Source organism: Pelophylax lessonae (assembly GCF_965119305.1).
Source record: "Pelophylax lessonae genome assembly, chromosome: 7".
NCBI lineage: Eukaryota > Metazoa > Chordata > Amphibia > Anura > Ranidae > Pelophylax > Pelophylax lessonae.
This window is the reverse complement of record NC_138774.1, coordinates 174,416,508-174,433,596: the sequence shown is the minus strand read 5'-3', so window position 1 is coordinate 174,433,596 and position 17,089 is coordinate 174,416,508. Positions and strand designations below refer to the sequence as shown.

General features: G+C 45.8%; 2 protein-coding genes across 2 annotated transcripts in view; one reads left to right on the top strand and one right to left on the bottom strand.

Annotated features, from left to right (window-relative positions):
* Nucleotides 1-17,089, bottom strand: part of RPL7A (ribosomal protein L7a) — a 475,634-nt gene that overhangs the window by 256,284 nt on the left and 202,261 nt on the right. The window lies entirely within an intron of this gene.
* ZDHHC15 (zDHHC palmitoyltransferase 15) overlaps nucleotides 1-17,089 on the top strand; it is a 91,198-nt gene that overhangs the window by 56,077 nt on the left and 18,032 nt on the right. Inside the window, exons 7-8 of the mRNA XM_082264644.1 lie at nucleotides 10,951-11,071; nucleotides 13,100-13,232. Of these exons, the coding sequence (XP_082120770.1) occupies nucleotides 10,951-11,071; nucleotides 13,100-13,232 (254 nt within the window). The remainder of the gene's footprint in view (nucleotides 1-10,950; nucleotides 11,072-13,099; nucleotides 13,233-17,089) is intronic.

Here is a 17,089-nt window from a genome sequence, read left to right as displayed (position 1 = left end):
TTGTATTTGCACTGCAAGGGTTCATTGCTTGTCTAGTCTGGGAAAACAAAGTGATTTGTATTACCTGATCCTCTGCTCGGTGGCTTTTTCACATCCAATGCAGGGCTATTGACCCTGCATTGCTTCTGATGGCGTCCGATGCTGTGGGGACCACTCTGAATGCAAGTGTATAGTGTATTTTTTTATCGTACATCACAGGACACATAGCAGGTAATAATGACTATCTGGGTTATACGCTACCTTTTAGGTTAATGGACACTGGCAACCAGTAGAAAGGAAGTTCCCCCCCATATAACCCCTACAATATAGAAAGAACCTCTGTTTTTTCGCCAGTGTCTTGAAGGTGGTGGTCATGGCTGTTCAAGCTCTTCAATCCTAAGAATGATGTCCCAGCTTAGGGACATTCTGATCGGATCCATTTGAATGGCTAAATGCTAAAAGGATGGTACCCGAGCCTCAGCTTGGAGGCCCAAGGTTTTGCCTGTGATGTGTAATGTAATCTGGGCGCTGGACCCTGATAAATGGAACCCTGGTTATCTATTATCCCACGGAGTTTGCCAGCAGGGTGCTCTACAGGTCCAAGGGTGTGGACCCCATTAAAAAGGGGGACCCGGTCCTTAAAGGTCCATTGACTGACAAAGCCCTTTGTGATGGGGAAGTTTGGGTCCTCCTAAAGATCTTGCGGCGGGACTGATACGTTTTTTTCCTTCTCTTTAAAAAAAAAAAAAAAAAAAGCGAGATCTGTCGTTCTGGTCTTTCTCCCAGTGGCCACTGGAGGCAGTGTGCTGTTCATGCCCTGTGTACTTCTCAGGAGTATTGGACTGCAGTGTCTCCTCCAGCCACTAGAGGGCGCAGGTTCGCTCAGTATGGCCTACCCCTGTATAGACAGGAAGTAGGATGGCCGTTTTTGGTGGACCATGTGGGCTGAAGGATCAGCAAGGCATCGAAGACATAGCTTCAGCCCATAGCTACATTTCCATGGGAGATCTAGGTGACCAGTCAAGGCATAAAGGTATATTTGTATACTTACTGCTTAATCCGGGGGGCTTGTACAACTGTCTGTCGATACACCCCTGTACGGGTATCAGTGCACTTTAAGGAGTTATGTCTCCAGTATAGCGTGCATTTGGTCTGCAGGGACTTATTTTTAGGCTGTTTTTAAAGCAGCTTTAAGGCTGTATTGGAGCCTATATGCTTGGCATATCCTGGAAAATGAGTTGGGGCCAAGTGCAGTTGAGCTTGTGCAGCATAGTACACGTTACATACCTGCTTGCTTGCATGAACTCCTGCTTGCTTACATACATGTTTGCATAAACTCAAATTGCATAAATGCATTGACACGTGGTTGCATAGACGCATGTTGCATAAATCCATGCTTGCTAATTGCGTGAATGCATGTTTGCATGGGTACACATGTTTGTAGGAACACCTGTTTGCATAAACGCATATTTGCATAAAACTCATGCTTACATGCTTCCATAAATGCATGCTTCCATAAATGCATATTGCATAAAAGCATATATGCTTAATTACCTTGAACTGCATGCATATATGCTTAATTTCCTTGATCCTTGGGAATCCAGCAGATAAAAAGTTGGAATCCTTACTTAAAGCTTCCTTTGCAGTCGCTGTCTCTGCTGTTCAACCAGCTATAGCGGATATAGGTGTTTGCCAATCCTTAAAGGATCGCTTTAAAAGGATGACTAGAAGTCTGCCTGTTTAGGGGGAATCTTGTGTTTTGCCGTAGATGCCCTTAAGGATTCTATTCAACAGATTTCCCAAGTTCTTCTCTCTGTTCCTATGCGCAGCGTAATATGGCTTAAGAATTGGTCAGCAGAATTACCTTGTAAGAAACTGACAGCTTTTCCTTTCCATGGGGAATGTCTGTTTGGTGAGGATCTAGATAAATACATCCAGAAAATTTTAGGTGGAAAAAGCGCATTTTTGCCAGTAAAAGAAGGATTAAACATCCATCTTTTAAAGCTCCAAGTGTTAGGGTGCCTCCTAACACGTCAGCTTCTAGGCAGTTCCGACGGCCCCAGCCATCAGGGGTTAGAAGACCTCAGAATTATGGTCAGAAAAAAAAACCCTGGGTCCAAAGGCCTGTTAAATCAGGTTCCAAATCCGCCTTATGAGGGGGTGCCCTTACTCGTTTGGGTGGGAGGCAGGCTTCTACAATTCTCAGTGGGGAGGAGTGGTGCAGGACAGGTCCACAGTGGCAGGGGGCTACATGATAGAGTTCCGAGAGTTTCCTCCTCCTCGGTTTCTGGGTTCAAATGTTCCTGTTTGCCCAGTAAATAGGAAGTCCTTGTTCCATGCCCTGGAACATTTGTGGGTACAGGGTGTGATTGTGAAGGTTCCAACTAGTGAAAGGTTTACGAGTTTTTACTCAAATCTCTTTACAGTTCCAAAACCAAATGGCGAGGGAAGACCCATTCTAGATCTCAAATCTCTGAACCAGTATCTGACCCTTCCGTCTTTTCATATGGAATCGATCCGCGAAAGCCTCTCTAGGAAGAGGAGATTTTCTGGCTTCCCTAGATATCAAGGATGCATACCCCCATGTACCAATTTTTCAGGCTCCTCAGAGGTTCTGCGGTTTTCAGTAGGACAGTGCAACTGCCAGTTTTTCGCTCTACCATTGGGTCTGGCTACAGCTCCCCGGGTGGTTACAAAAATCTTGGCCCCGGTGTTAGCCTTTCTAAGGCCCCAAGGCGTCTGTCATGGGTTACCTGGACGACCTACTGTTAAAGAACGTTCAATCTTATGGCTAACACAAAACGTATCCCTAACGATTCAGTGCCTAGAGGTTTTGGGTTGGAATATCAATCTAGAGAAATCGCCCTCAAAGCCTGTTCCAGTCTTGGAATGTCTGAGTCTGGTTCTCGACACAGTTCAGGCAAAAGTTTTTTTTTTTTTTTGCACTCAAAAAAAAAAGGTTGTAGCCCTAAGAAGTCTGGTTCGGTTCATAGGGACGAAAAAGATTCCCTCCATAAGACTATGCATGATACTATTGGGCAAAAATAGTGGCCTTTTTCGAGACAGTCCCTTATGCTCAATTCCAATCCAGACTGTTTCAGAACAGTATTCTTTCTGCTTGGAACAAAAAGGTCCAAGCGTTAGATTCCCCTATGTCTCTTGCTCCAGGGGTCAGGCAGGATCGGTCTTGGTGGATAGTTCTGATCAACCTAAGCAAAGGAGAACCTTTTCTGACAGTAACAGTGGAAGGTCGTAACCACAGACGCCAGCCTGATTGACTAGGGTTGGGGGGGCTGTCTTGGAGGGTCTTTCTTCCAGGGGGCTTGTTCTCGGGTAGAGAGACTCTTGCCCATCAACATCTCCAAAACCAGGGCAGCCTGTGTCATTGGACAACCAGGTTGCGGGGGTGTCCTGTCAGTATTCAGTCTGACAGTGCGACCCTGGTGGCTTATATCAGCCATCAGAGGGGCACCAGGAGCCAATTGGTTCAGAAAGAGGTGAACCAAATACTAACATGGACAAAGAGGTATGTTCCATATTTGTCAGCAGTATTCATCCCGGGTGTGGACAATTGGCAGGCAGACTTTCTACGTCGCCAGCAGTTGTGTCCAGGGGAATGGTCCTTACATTGGGGTACCCCTGATGTAGATCTATTGGCATCCAGGTTCAACAAGCTGGACAATTTTGTGTCCAGAACCATGGATCCGATCGCTATTGGAACAGAGGCCTTAGTGACCCCTTGGTCACAATTCAGCTGGATGTATGCATTTCCTCCGATCCAACTTCTGCCATGGTTGTTGAGCAGAATTTTATGGGGAAGCCAGTGATCCTGGTGGCTCCTGCCTGGCCCAGGAGGCCATGGTTCGCAGAGGTTTTGTGGTTAGCCATGGGTGAGCCATGGTTGCTTCCAAGTCGTCCAGATCTGCTCTCCCAAGGCCCCATATTCCATCCTGCTTTATGGTCGCTGAATTTGATGGCTTGGCTATTGAAACCAGAATCTTGAAGAATTAGGGGATCTCGGGCTTGGTTTTAGCTACATTGATTAATATCAGAAAACACGTCTCTAGGAGAATCTATTGTAGAGTTTGTAAATCCTATATCTCTCGGTATGAATCTAAGAAATGGCATCCTCATAAGGAGGTCATTGGTAGAATTCTTGCTTTTCTTCAGGTAGGGGTGCTCTTAAAATGGGCATTAGGGACCATTAAAGGTCAAGTCTCAGCCTTGTCAGTTTTTTTTCCAGAGACCTTTAGTGATGCACTCTTTGGTGCGGACATTTATGCAAGGTGTGATTTACATGGTTCTGCCAATTAAGCCGCCCCTGTGTCCTTGGGATCTGACTCTTGTACTTTAGGCGCTGCAGAGGCAGCCCTTTGGACCCTAATAGGCAGATTCCCTTGGTATTATTGGTAAGGAAATTAGTATATTTGGTTGCTATAACCTCTGCCAGGAGGGTCTCCAAGTTAGCAGCCATTTCTGATCCTTCATCAGGATTAAGTGGTCTTTCGGCCTCATCCATCCTTTTTTGCCTAAAGTAGTATCAGGTTTTGACCTAAACCAGGACTCCAGAGGAAAGATTGTTGCATTCACTAGATGTGGTTCTTGCAGTTAGTCTATTTGAAGTCATCTGCACTAATCTGTAGTACATATGCCTTTCTTTTTATTGCCTGAAGGGCCTAGGAAAGGACAAGCGGCAACTACTTCCACTATCTCTAGGTGGATTTGTCAAGTCCTTGTTCAAGCTTATGGCTTAAAGGTTAAGATTCCGCCTTTTAAGTTAAAAGCGCATTCTACCAGGAGGGTGAGTGCTTCTTGGGCAGTGCATCATCAAGTATCTATGGCTCAGATTTGCAAGCTGCTACTTTGGTCTTCAGTTCATATATTCACAAGGTTAAATCAAGTGGATGTTGGAGCCTGAGAAGGGGCTCAGTTTGGTATTAGTGTGTTGCAAGCAGCACTATAAGTTCCTATTCTTTGCCCAGGGGCATTTATGGGATTCTGTGTCCCCTCCCCTCAAGGGCATTGTATTAGGACATCCCAGATAGTCAGTCATTATTACCCGCTCTGTGTTCCGTGATGTACGATAAAGAAAATGGGGGTTTTTCCTACAGCTTACTTGTAAAATCCTTTTCTTAGAGTACATCACAGGACACAGAGGTCCCTCCCGTCCTTTTTCTGGGATCTTCATTGCTTGCTTCAAAAACTGAGGTTCTTTCTGTATGGGAGAGGTTATATGGGAGGAACTTCCTGTCTATTGGTTGCCAGTGTCCATTCACCAAAAGGTAGCATATAAGATAGTCCGTCATTATTACCTGCTCTGTGTCCCGTGATGTACTCCACGAAAAGGATTTTACAGGTAAGCTGTAGTAAAAATCCTATTTCTCTATCGTTCATTGGCGGACGCAGTCTCTGTTCTTCATAACAGTAGGGTTATACTGCCCCCCTACAGGAATAGCACACTAGGCAGAAAAAAGTTCTGGCTACACCTATGGGCAGTTTGAAGGGGTATACCCTCTCTCCCTGCTATAGGATGTCAGTTTTAATCTGCCTAGTCAGCAGTGAGGACCTAGTTCCTTTGCTGGGATCTCTGGTCCTGGCAAAAGTTTTTTTTTTTTTTTCCTGTGAGATCTACAAGCAACTAAGTCGGATCTGGGCGACGGGCTGGATATATAGGTCCAGTGGTCATCCCAGCCGACCAGCGAGCGCTAGCAGACCCCAGCTCTGCGCTAGGTCGGCTGCGACCTAGTCCCACTGGACGGGGACTGGCCCTGTGAGTTAAACGTCCCGCCAGGTTGCATACGACTGGGTCTAGGCCCTAGTCACAGCGTCTCTGTTGGCCAACAGTCCTGTCACACGTCCCCCCTTACCTGTCCCCCCTCTCCCCTCACTCCTCACTACTGGGGCTAGGGGATGCTTGGAGCTACTCCCCGGGGGCTGGGACCGAGCGCAAGGCTGAGGGAGGGGGGGGCGGGGTGCGTGACCGGACGATCGATTGTGTGTGGGGGGGGGGAGAAAGGGGATTCACCTGTCACTTCCACGTCCCCTTTCCTGTCGATCCCATCCAGGAGGCTGGGGGTCTCCTCGAGGGCCCCCAGAAGCTTTGCAGGCCACCATTTTCTTGTAGCCCATGTGCTGAGAGATCTGCGGCCATGTTGGTACACCCAGAAGCCATTTTGCAGTGGGTTCCCATTGAAAATCACTGGCGGCCATGTTCTTGGAGACCCTAGAGGCTTTTTTTTTTTTTTTTGTGGTGAAGCCCTTCCCTATACCCTGGTGCTGACAGTCAGGTTTTTTCTCTGCTGATCGAGATCGCTGCAGACACGTACTGTACAGAAGTTCTGGGCCTTCCCGATGCATCTCTGGTGCCGGGTGGTGAGTCTGGGGGGGGTCTCTCTCTATCTAATGTATGTATGTGTGTAATAAATAAATATAAATATAAATATATATAAATATACAGTATATATGTATGTAGATAGCATGGTGGGACGTTCTTAAGAAAACTTTTTTTTTTTGCAACGTTTTGCTGAAGAGTTACCCTGGTGCAACATGGACCCTACGGATATTTTTTCCTCACCTGACCTCCTCAAGGAGGCTGCAGGGCCCTCCGGATCCCAGCTATCTATAGATGCACTGTCAGCGGTCTTGGAATCGTTTGTGTCCTGGGTGGAGGGGGCTTGTTAGGGGCGAGGTGCCAAAAAACACCCCCCACCTACCCCTGCCTCACCTGATGTATCAAATTCTGAATCTGATTCAGCCACCGCAGATGTGGGTCTCCCTGCCAGGTCTACTACCTCGCGCCCTGTCTCCTCTGATAGTGAGAATGACACCTCTCCCTCCGCCACCACGCAAGAAAAGGCGCTGGTGGACGCACTGGTTGTTGCCGGGCGTGAGACCCTAAAAATGGAGGACGCAGCTGCGAATGGGGCGCAGGTTACGTTTGGCACTCACAAGCCATCCAGAGCAGAAAACGGTTTTCCCCCTTTCCGCGTATCTTGACTGTGCCACTTACGGTGGACCCTCCGGTCTCCAGACTGAATAAAGCTACCATGATCCCAGTGGCGGATTCCCTGTACTTTAAGGATCTGGCGGATAGAAAGGCCCGAAATATGTACTCCCTGGCGGGGTCTGCACTAAGACCGCTGTGTATACTATTGACCTTGTGTCACAAACCTTGACTGAATGAGCTAAGTAACTACGCCGTGACCTGGAGGGGGTACAACTCCCCCCCCCCCCCCCACACCTTTGTGGAGCAGACGGACCAGTTGGTGCAGGGGATGCAATTTGTTTGCGTTGCCTTGCTGGATGTGGCTCCAATTTTGGCCCGACTGTCAGTTTCGGCCAGGGTCCTCCGACGTATACTTTGACTAAAATGCTTGTCTGCGGATCAGACCTCAAAGGAGGCCTTGACTGATCTACCTTTTCAAGGTGATCGCCTGTTTGGGGCTAACCTTAATGACATTATCAAAGTTCTTACAGGGGGTAAGAGTACCTTTCTCCCACAGGCTAGCAAGGGTAAGGATTCTTGTCGTAGACGGGGCCCCTCCTTTTCAGCACACACAAAGTTTTTTTGTCCCTCAGGGACAAGTGATAAAGGATCAAAGTCCTTCAAGGCCTCCTTGGATGGCTCAGAGCGACCCTGGTCTGACGAACAGAAATCGGGTTTCTCCAGACCTGCGGATAAGACCCCTTCGGACTGAAGGTGCGCCCTCACCCGTATCTGGGGTGGGGGGACGTCCTTGCCGGTTCCCGAACCTGTGGCTATCCTGGATACAAGACAAGTGGGTTCACAAAGTGATACGGTCCGGTTACAAGATCGAGTTTCGATCTGTCCCTCCGGTAAGGTTTTTCTCTTCACTGTGGGACTGTTCCCAGATCACTTACAGGCAGGCTCTCTTTGGGGAGGTACAGAACCTGTTACAACAAGGAGTAATAGTTCCGGTTCTGTATTCGCAATGCTTTTGCTTTAAACTTGTCCCTAGGAAAAAGGCAAAGTGCATCCAATTCTGAACCTGAAGGCACGGAATTGCTTCGTGAGAGTTCAAAAATTCAAGATGGAATCCGTTTGCACGATGGTGGCTTCCCTACACCAGGGGGTTTTCTTGGCCTCCATAGACATCAAAGATGCCTACCTTCACATCTTGATATGTGCAGGACATCAATGGTTTCTCAGTTTTTGCCATGGGAGAGGATCATTATCAGTTTGTGGCGTTATCCTTTGGTCTTGCCTCTGCTCCTTGGGTCTTCACAAAGGTGTTAGCTCTGGTCCTGGCTTTGTTACGCCAGCAGGGGTTATCGGTCCTGGGTTACCTGAACAATCTGCTTCTCCATGCAGAGTCTCCCACGGTGCTGGTGACAAACTTGGAGGTCACCATGAGTTTCGGTGGATTCGGAACCTTCAGAAGTCGTCCCTGGTTCCTTCCATGAGACTGGACTATCTGGGCTTGACTTTGGATTTGTCCTCAGCCAGGGTGTTTCTTTCTCCGGACAAACTTCAAAAGCTCCAGACTGCAGTTCAGCTATTGCTGTCCAGAAAATGGGTCATCCCTTTGGACTTGTGTGAGAGTTCTGGGACTGATGGTGTCGACCTTTTGTGGCGGTCCCTTTTGCTTGATTCCACACGAGAATCCTCCAGAAGGAAATCCTTCTCAAATGTCAAATTGAACAAAGATCCAAATTCCCTGGACAACCAGATCCAGCTGAGCCAGGTGACCAGAGGGTCACTGATATGGTGGCTTTGGTCCCTGACGCTCAAACAAGGAAAATCCTTCCTCCCCTTATATTGCACTGTGCTCACCACGGATGCCAGTCTGTCCGCGTGGGGAGATGTTCTCGGCAAGCTTTCTGCTCAAGGGGCCTGGTCCTTGGAAGAATCCAGGTTAGCGATCAATGTTCTGGAGCTGAGAGCGATCAGGCTTTGCCTAGTCCCCTGGACGGAGTACCTTCAGGGCTGTCCAGTGCGCATTCAATCGGACAATGCCACGGCCGTGGCTTATGTCAACCACCAAGGGGGCACCAGAAGTGTCCATGCGGCCTTGGAGGTGGCAGGCATTCTTTGATGGGCGGAATGCTTGTTTCAAGCTCTCTTCGCTGTTCACATTCCCGGAGTGGAAAATTGGCAGGCGGATTACCTCTCAAGTTGCTGCCAAAACTTCTTCGCAGGATCGAGGTCATTGTAGTGCCTCCGGACTGGCCTCGCCATGCTTGGTATGCCGACCTGGTCAGGCTAGTCACAGAGGTTCCTTGGAGACTTCCTCTCAGGGAGGATTTACTGTCTCAAGGGCCAATCTTCCATTCTGCTTTACAGTCGCTGGCTTTGACGGCTTGGTTGTTGAAAGCCAGGTGCTGAAGGACAGGGGATTGTCTGCTGTAGTGATTCCCACTCTGCTTAAAGCGAGAAAAGCAACTTCTAGAAAGATCTATCATCGTACGTGGAAGTTGTTTATTGTGTGGTGAGAGTCTCTTGGGGTTCTCCCTCGCTCTTACTCGGTGGCTTGGATCTTGGCTTTCCTTCAACGGGGAGTTGATCAAAAATTTAGTTGAAATTGAGTACTATCAAGGGTCAGGTTTCGACCTTGGCAATTTTCTTCCAAAGGCCACTAGCCACCCATTCCCTGGTGCGTAACGTTATCCAGGGGGTGTGACACTTGGCACCTCCGATGCGACCTAAGTTGCCACCTTGGGATCTTAATTTGGTGCTGTCGGTTCTCCAGAAACCTCCCTTTGAAAATATTCGTGAGATTCCCCTGCTTACCTTATCCCAGAATGTGGCCTTCTTGGTGGCTATTACTTCTGTGCGCAGGGTGTCGGAACTGACGGCGGCGTCCTGTTGTATCTGGTGGTTCACAAGGATAAAGTGGTGCTTTGTCCGGATCCGTCCTTCCGAAGTTGGTTTCCAGTTTCCACTTAAATGAGGACATTGTGCTACCCTCGTGTCCTAAGCCTAAACATCCTAAGGAATTTGCACTGCATACTTTGGATGTGGTTTGGGCAATCAGGGTGTACTTGGCGACTGCTGAGTCTTTTCAAAAGTCTGATTCGCTCTTTGTACTCACGGATGGACCAAAGAAAGGGCTGCCTGCGTCTGCTGCGACTATTTCCAGATGGATCAGACAGACAGTTGTGCAGGCTTATTCAATTAAGGGACAGGTTCCACCTTTCCCTGTTAAGGCGCATTCTACTCGGGCGCTTAGTGCTTCCTGGGCCTTTCGCCATAAGGCATCTGTGGTTCAGGTTTGCAAGGTGGCTACCTGGTCATCTGTTCATACCTTTACAAAGTTTTATAAGGTGGATGTGCCTGGCATCTGCCGCAAAGTTTTGCAGGCTGCTGTTTTTAAGGGTGTTTTTTTAGTCTCCCTTGAGGGTGTTTTAATGTTTTTTTTTCAGGTGGGTCTCATCTTGTTGTCCTGATATTAGTCCTATGTTGCCTGGTTGGCTATGTTTCAGCCTTGTGTAATGATTTTCTGCTGTTCCCACCCCTCATCTTTAAGTCACTGCTTTGGGACGTCCCTACTGTTATGAAGAACAGAGACTGCGTCTGTCAGTGAGCAATAGAGAAAATTAGATTTTTGTCTTACCGTAAAATCCTTTTCTCTGAAGATCATTGATGGGCGCAGTTCCCGCCCCTCTATTTTGAGTTGGGTTGGTATTGTTTTCTCTGACACTGCTTTGATACAAAACTGACATACTATAGCAGGGAGCGAGGGTATACCCCCTGGGACTGCCCATAGGCGTAGCCAGAACTTTTTTTCTGCCTAGTGTCCTCCTCCTGTAGGGGGCAGTTTAACCCTACTGTTATGAAGAACAGAGACTGCGCCCCTCAATGAAATTCAGAGAGAAGGATTTTACGGTAAGACAAAAATCTAATTTTTTTTATTTTGTCAAAAATTCATGTCATTTCTCTTAGCTTCTAAAATCTATTTTGTTGACTTTATCAGATCTTACATGCAATTACAATTTAATTTTTTATTGCAGGGTAAACAACTGCATTGGATTTTCGAACTACAAATTCTTCCTGCTGTTCCTGGCATATTCCATGCTGTACTGTTTATACATTGCTTCTACAGTTTTTAAGTACTTCCTTCTTTACTGGACGGTAGGTATTTTATTGTCTGTACTGCATGTTTGAGCTGTTTTGTGGCATTTTGGTATCTTTAGGGCTGCTTCAAATGAGTTGTGTAGTTATGCCATCAAAGTAATGGACATGACATTGGAAAAGCTTTAGAGGAACTACCCCCTGGGCGCCTCCCCTATAACCCTATGCCACTCCGAAAGTCCTCACTTTTGTGCTAGTGTAAGAAGGGGAGGGATCTTCACTTCTTGACCACGGCTCTGGATCTGTATAGCACCCTGTAGATAACTAAATGCATTGCACCAAGTGCCAAAATGAGCTCCCCTGCAGGATCCAGTGCATGAAGCAACATCACAGGCCATCCCCACAGTGTAGGGTCCAGAAAACAAAACAAATAAAGCGAAGGACGAATGAAGAAATTCGTCCTTCGCTTTATTCGTTTTGTTTTCTGGACCCTACACTGTGGGGATGGCCTGTGATGTTGCTTCATGCACTGGATCCTGCAGGGGAGCTCATTTTGGCTCTTGGCGCAATGCATTTAGTTATCTACAGGGGGCTATACAGATCCAGAGCCGTGGTCAATTGTTTTGGAACCCAGACCCTAAAGACACCTTGGGTGATATCCCCACCCTGACTGGCAAAACCTGGACTACAGTCCAGAATCGTGGACAGGTAAGACAGGGTCACCCTGTTTTCTGACCATTACTGTAAAAATAGGAGTATGTTTGGACTGATTCACCTTGCAATGTAAACTTTTCAATTTTAGTGCTAATATTTAACCACTCGAGTTCAGTCTTGGGTGGATGACCAGGTGTTGTAACACACCACTGTTCACTTACTTTGCCAGCACTTCTGCCTAAAGCCCTTATAAGATTCTCAGAGGCTTCCACCTGCCCTTTCACCACAAGAGTTTGTTACAGGACAATCTACACCTGTTTTAGGGTGTACTTAAGGACTCACTTACCCTATACTCTGCACCCTACTCTGTGAGTTCCCCACAGGGGAATACTCTCATTGGAGCTATGGTGGAGTATAGGGGAAAGGGAGTCAATGCAAAATCACGTGCAAACATTTTCTTCCCCAGAATGGAACTATATCGAAGAGGGAGCTTTATGTAACATGCTTGGGAACATTAAAAAGCTTGTTGCCTCCATCTACAAAGCCTTGGCATTGTGCCACTTTACTCTACTTCATCTCCTTTGGGTACAAAGAGGCTTGCAAAATCCTGGAAAACAACCCCTAGTCATGAACAGGATGGTGCAGTCTATGATTGGGTCATTCCTCATGAGCTTGAACTCTCTTGGGTGTCATTGCTGCCTGGCTGGCCATTAGACCAGCGGCTCCAGTTTTAAAGCTCCTGAGCCCTGGATATTTCAACTGACTTTTTTTAAAATCTGTGTCAATCCTGAGGAAGCCTGATGCAAAGCTTGAAAAACACTACCACGAGCACTCCTGCTATTCCTTAAGGTAATTAGCCATTACCTGCACTCTCCTTTCTGTGTCCTATGATGGCACAGGATTCAATAAGCTGTCAGTTTTTAACTAGAAACAGTTGCATTGTTCCTTTCTGCCTTCATCACACAAAGGCAAGCGCAGTTCTACTTCTATTATTATTTTTGTACTTAATGGCTAATATCTAGAAACTGAATATAAACACACATTTTTCGACTATACAGTGTTGATATATATCAATACCTACACATATTTTGAGGTCCCTGTACTCAGGATGTGTGAGAAAATAATTTAGTGAAGATGTTTGAAGTAGTATAATAATGCAAAATACACTGCGCAATAATCAAACTGCAGCTTTTTCAAAGTTTTTGTCGATTATGTCTTTTTATAATAAAAAAATCTAACCCAGATGTTTATTAAAACTGTGTGCCAATTAAAAGCTTTATATCTCACAAATATCGAAGGACTGTAAATGCAATATAAAAAAATGTTGTTTTTTAGTTTTGATACTTAAGAGGATGTCATTTAATAGGCAGAGATGCACACTAGGTACATGTAAATGAATGCTGAAATGTTTTTTTTTCCTCTCTCCCCACACAGGGTGAGCTTACAAATAGTCGTGCAAAATTCCATGTCCTTTTCCTGCTTTTTGTCGCTTTGATGTTCTTCTTGAGCCTCATGTTTCTCTTTGGATATCATTGCTGGTTAGTGGGTCTAAACAGAACTACCCTTGGTAAGCTGCATTGTAAACTTTAGCAATTGTTCATTTGTGAGGCATTATAACTCTAACTCTGCAGCCTATAATAACAATGTAAATTTGCTTAAACACAAATTGGCATTCAGAACATTCCCCCCCCCCCCCCCCCCAAAAAAAAAAAAGGGAACACACTCGCCTTGCCTCCTTGTTCTCTACATTCTTTGCATGAATTATTGTTTTTCATTGTGTTAGGTCAAAGGATGGTAATTCAATCATAAACTGCATGAAATCAAATAAATAAACCAGAATATCCCTTTATCAGTTTTATATCATTGAAAGAAAGCATCCTGCTGTTAATGACAATAACTGCGGACTGTAATCTACTTTATCTTTTTTGTGTGGGCTATTCAACACCTGCTGTAAATTATTAGTCAATTGGAAATTGTCCAGCTAGCAAGGTGACCCTATTAATGCACATTATAAGGAGGATTTATTGATTCCCTAAAGCTGTGGTGAATATTAATACTCTTCTTTTAGGGTATGTAAATCCACATTATGCTCATAACTAGCACACATGCTTCCTGGCACAGACACTCTAATAAAGCCACCTCATTAGGGCAGTTTGACAAAGGTTCTCAATAATTCTTGAATTATTGGGAAGGTCTTAATTTAACCATAATAATTTGTGTATATTTTACAGAATTAGGACATTCATTCAGTGTAGCCTTATATTTGTATTACCAAACTGAACCAGTACGTATATGTGCAGAAACATTCATTTCTTCCAAGAAAAATAGGGTTTTGGGGCCAGCTTGGCCCAAACAAACTGAATGTTTGAATGTCAGAAATTTTAATGTAATGGGAACGCCAGACATTCACTGCAGGCAAATTTACCTGGTGCATGTGTTTTTAAATGAGGGATTCATTCCACACCAGTGAATAGAGCATTTCATTCACTTCTTTATAAACATTATCCAATTAGGAACACCTGCGCTATTACTAAATTTTAGCCTTTGCTAAAATTGAATCTAATAGAAGCCGCTAAAACACCTCTGTGTTACAATTAAACCACAGAAATTAAATCAATAAAATAAAGTATGCTGTATGAATTGCTGGATCCTGCGTTTATGAAATCACGCGTAGTTTGGTACTGACCAAGGTGTTTCGGTAGGGTGCTGAACTGGTCCATGGCAGTTGCCTCCAGCATAAGAAAGGTCTGTATTGACTCATCCCGGTGTGATGGAAGAAGGCCTGGGTCTCTGTCCTTTGGGCACGATCCTGCAGCAAGAAATAAGGGAGTGTTCTTTTACAATGGGGGTTCTTTAGGTATGAACCATGTTTGGGCTGCCTCATTTCACTGGGGGCAAAGTAGTGGCCTGTGTCCTAGGTTGCTGCTGAACCCTCATGCTGCTTGTGAGTGGCCTTGTTTTATGGTACAGCTGGCACTTTCGTGTAGTGTTTTCCCTGGTCCTAGGAAAACTCCGGGTTTGTTTTTTGGTATGTCTCTGTAGTAGAGGCACGCGTGGGATTACCCTAAGTGGACATGCGTATGCATGAGCATTGTGGACTGGAAGTATGTCGGGGAGGTAGAGACTGGTGGCCTTGTTACTAAATGAAGATTGTAAAGCTTTTTGTCCCAGCAGCAGGTGGTTTTGCTGGCATGTCAGCAATAAGGGCAGAGGACAGGCTGTTCTGAGGCATGTGAGTACTACCTTTTGTGGGTGGACATATATTTCTCTAGGCTGGGTGGATAGCTGGTTTAGACAGTCTTATTGCTACCCAGCATGCTTAGTAAATTCCTTTTAGAAAGTGAGGAGGGGGGAGCACAGCTGGGAGGGGCACAAGTGCTTTGCTGTCAGGTCCCGAGGACACTAGACCTAGCCCTGCTGTGTTTACATCTCCTCATAGACCATAAGTGACTGGTGCATCTAAGCCCCTGTGCTATTGTGGCCACTGCAGGGGCCTTTTACCTTGGTCTGTGTCACTAACGATAAGCTGGCTGTGGCATTGGCAGGTCTAGAAGGAAAGATTGCTGGTTTGTTCAGCTCCAAGGCACAGTGCTGTAAGAAGCCGTAGAGGTTCCTCTTCACCAGATCCCCCTCCGGCTGTGAAGGAGGAATGGGTGAATGTTGATGCGGTGGTCGGAATAGAACTTAAGAGCAATCAGTTGAGTCTACTTCTGAGGACTCTAAGCCCAAGGAAGCTCAGAAGCTTTTGGTTTCTCAAGCTCAGAGGGTGTAAGTACAATCCCTTTCTGAGATGGTTTGTTCGGACTTCAGGTTACCTCCAGCTGAAACATTAGTCAAATATTCCTCTTTGAAATCACTGCAACCACCTCAGTGTTCACAAGCATTTCCAATGCACCCTATTATAGGGTGTTTTTGCTGCCAAAAGGTTTTTCTCTTCTCTATCCAATGGAATTAAAGTTTTTAAAAGAAGTGGTATGTGTATGCCCACAGTATATGCAACGGTGTCATGGCTCAATAAGAATATGACTTGCCTGTTGGATAATGTCCACGCTGATGAGAAGGAAATCACAGTTTAAAAGCTCCTCCTTTTTCTTCTTTTTTTTCTTTTTTTTCCCTTGCAACCTTGCGTTGGCACCCATTGACATTTGCAAAAGCCTAAAAGATTGCATTAAGCGGCTCATAAAGAGGAACACGGTGCATGTGGAGGCGGACACTAGTGAGTGGTTAAGAGTTGCCCCAGGCCTTGTGTTTTGTGATAGATGCCCTGAAGGACACTATCTAGAAAATTTCTTGTTTAGCTCTGGGGTCTATTTACATGTGTAGGGTTCTGTGGGTAAAGAGCTGGTTTGCTGATTTACCCTGTAAAAAGTTGGTAGCAGGGTTTCCATTTCATGGGGAACACCTGTTTGGTGAGGACCTGGGTAAATAAATTTAGAAGATCTCTAATGGAAAGAGCTCCTTCTTGCCACTCAAAAGAAGGGCAAGCGTCCAGAAGAGCTGCTACTTCAGTTTACGGTTCTTCTGCATCTAGGCAGTCCTTTTGGCACTCCCAGGTGACTGGATCCAGGGAGAAAGCACAGAGTCAAGGGCAAAGGAGACCCTGGCCATCCAAATCAGCTAAAGATGATTCCTCTTCACTATAAAGGGGTGCTCGGGTGGGTGGGTCAGGCTGCTGGCTTTTTCAAGGGCATGGCTGGAGTGGATTTCATTTTTTTTAACAGTTTTTTTAACAGTTTTTCACAGGTACAAGTTGGGAGTTTAGGGTTCTTGCTCCTCCTTGGTTTGACATCAAATATACCTGCTGAATCAACAGAAGAGCGCTTACTTCTTTCAGGCGCAGGGTGTTAGTCAAGTTAGTTCCAGTAACCAAAAGTTTCCTCAGCTTCCACTTCAGACTCTTCAGTCCCAATAGACTGGTGGATGATTTTAGACCTTAAGGAGTTAATTTACTAAAACTGGAGAGTGCGAAATCTGCTGCAGGTCTGCATAGATTGGCTTCCAGGTTTTTGTTTTGTAAACGTATGTTTGAAATAGCTAAAGTTAAAAATTGATTGGCTATCATACACAGCTGCACCAGATTTTGCACACTCCAGTTTTAGTAAAACATCATCTAGGAGTTTACAAAAAATGTTTGTTCTGGCTTGTATGGCCTCACTCCAGCATGGGGACTTTCTTGTGTCAATAGACCAAGGCTTGACAAATTTGCTTTAAATCTAGGAGCCAGCTTGAAAAGTTAGGAGCTAGTTTTTTTTTTTTTGACTGCCAGGGCTTTGTTTTCAGTGACAGTGATGGCCAACCGTTGATCTCTAAAGGGGGTCACTGATAAAAGGGGACTCTGATATAATGGGGGTGCTAATATGAAGGGACTAATCTAATGGGGGAGGTCTCTAAGGGGGGGGGGTGCTGATGTAATGGGGGGTCTCT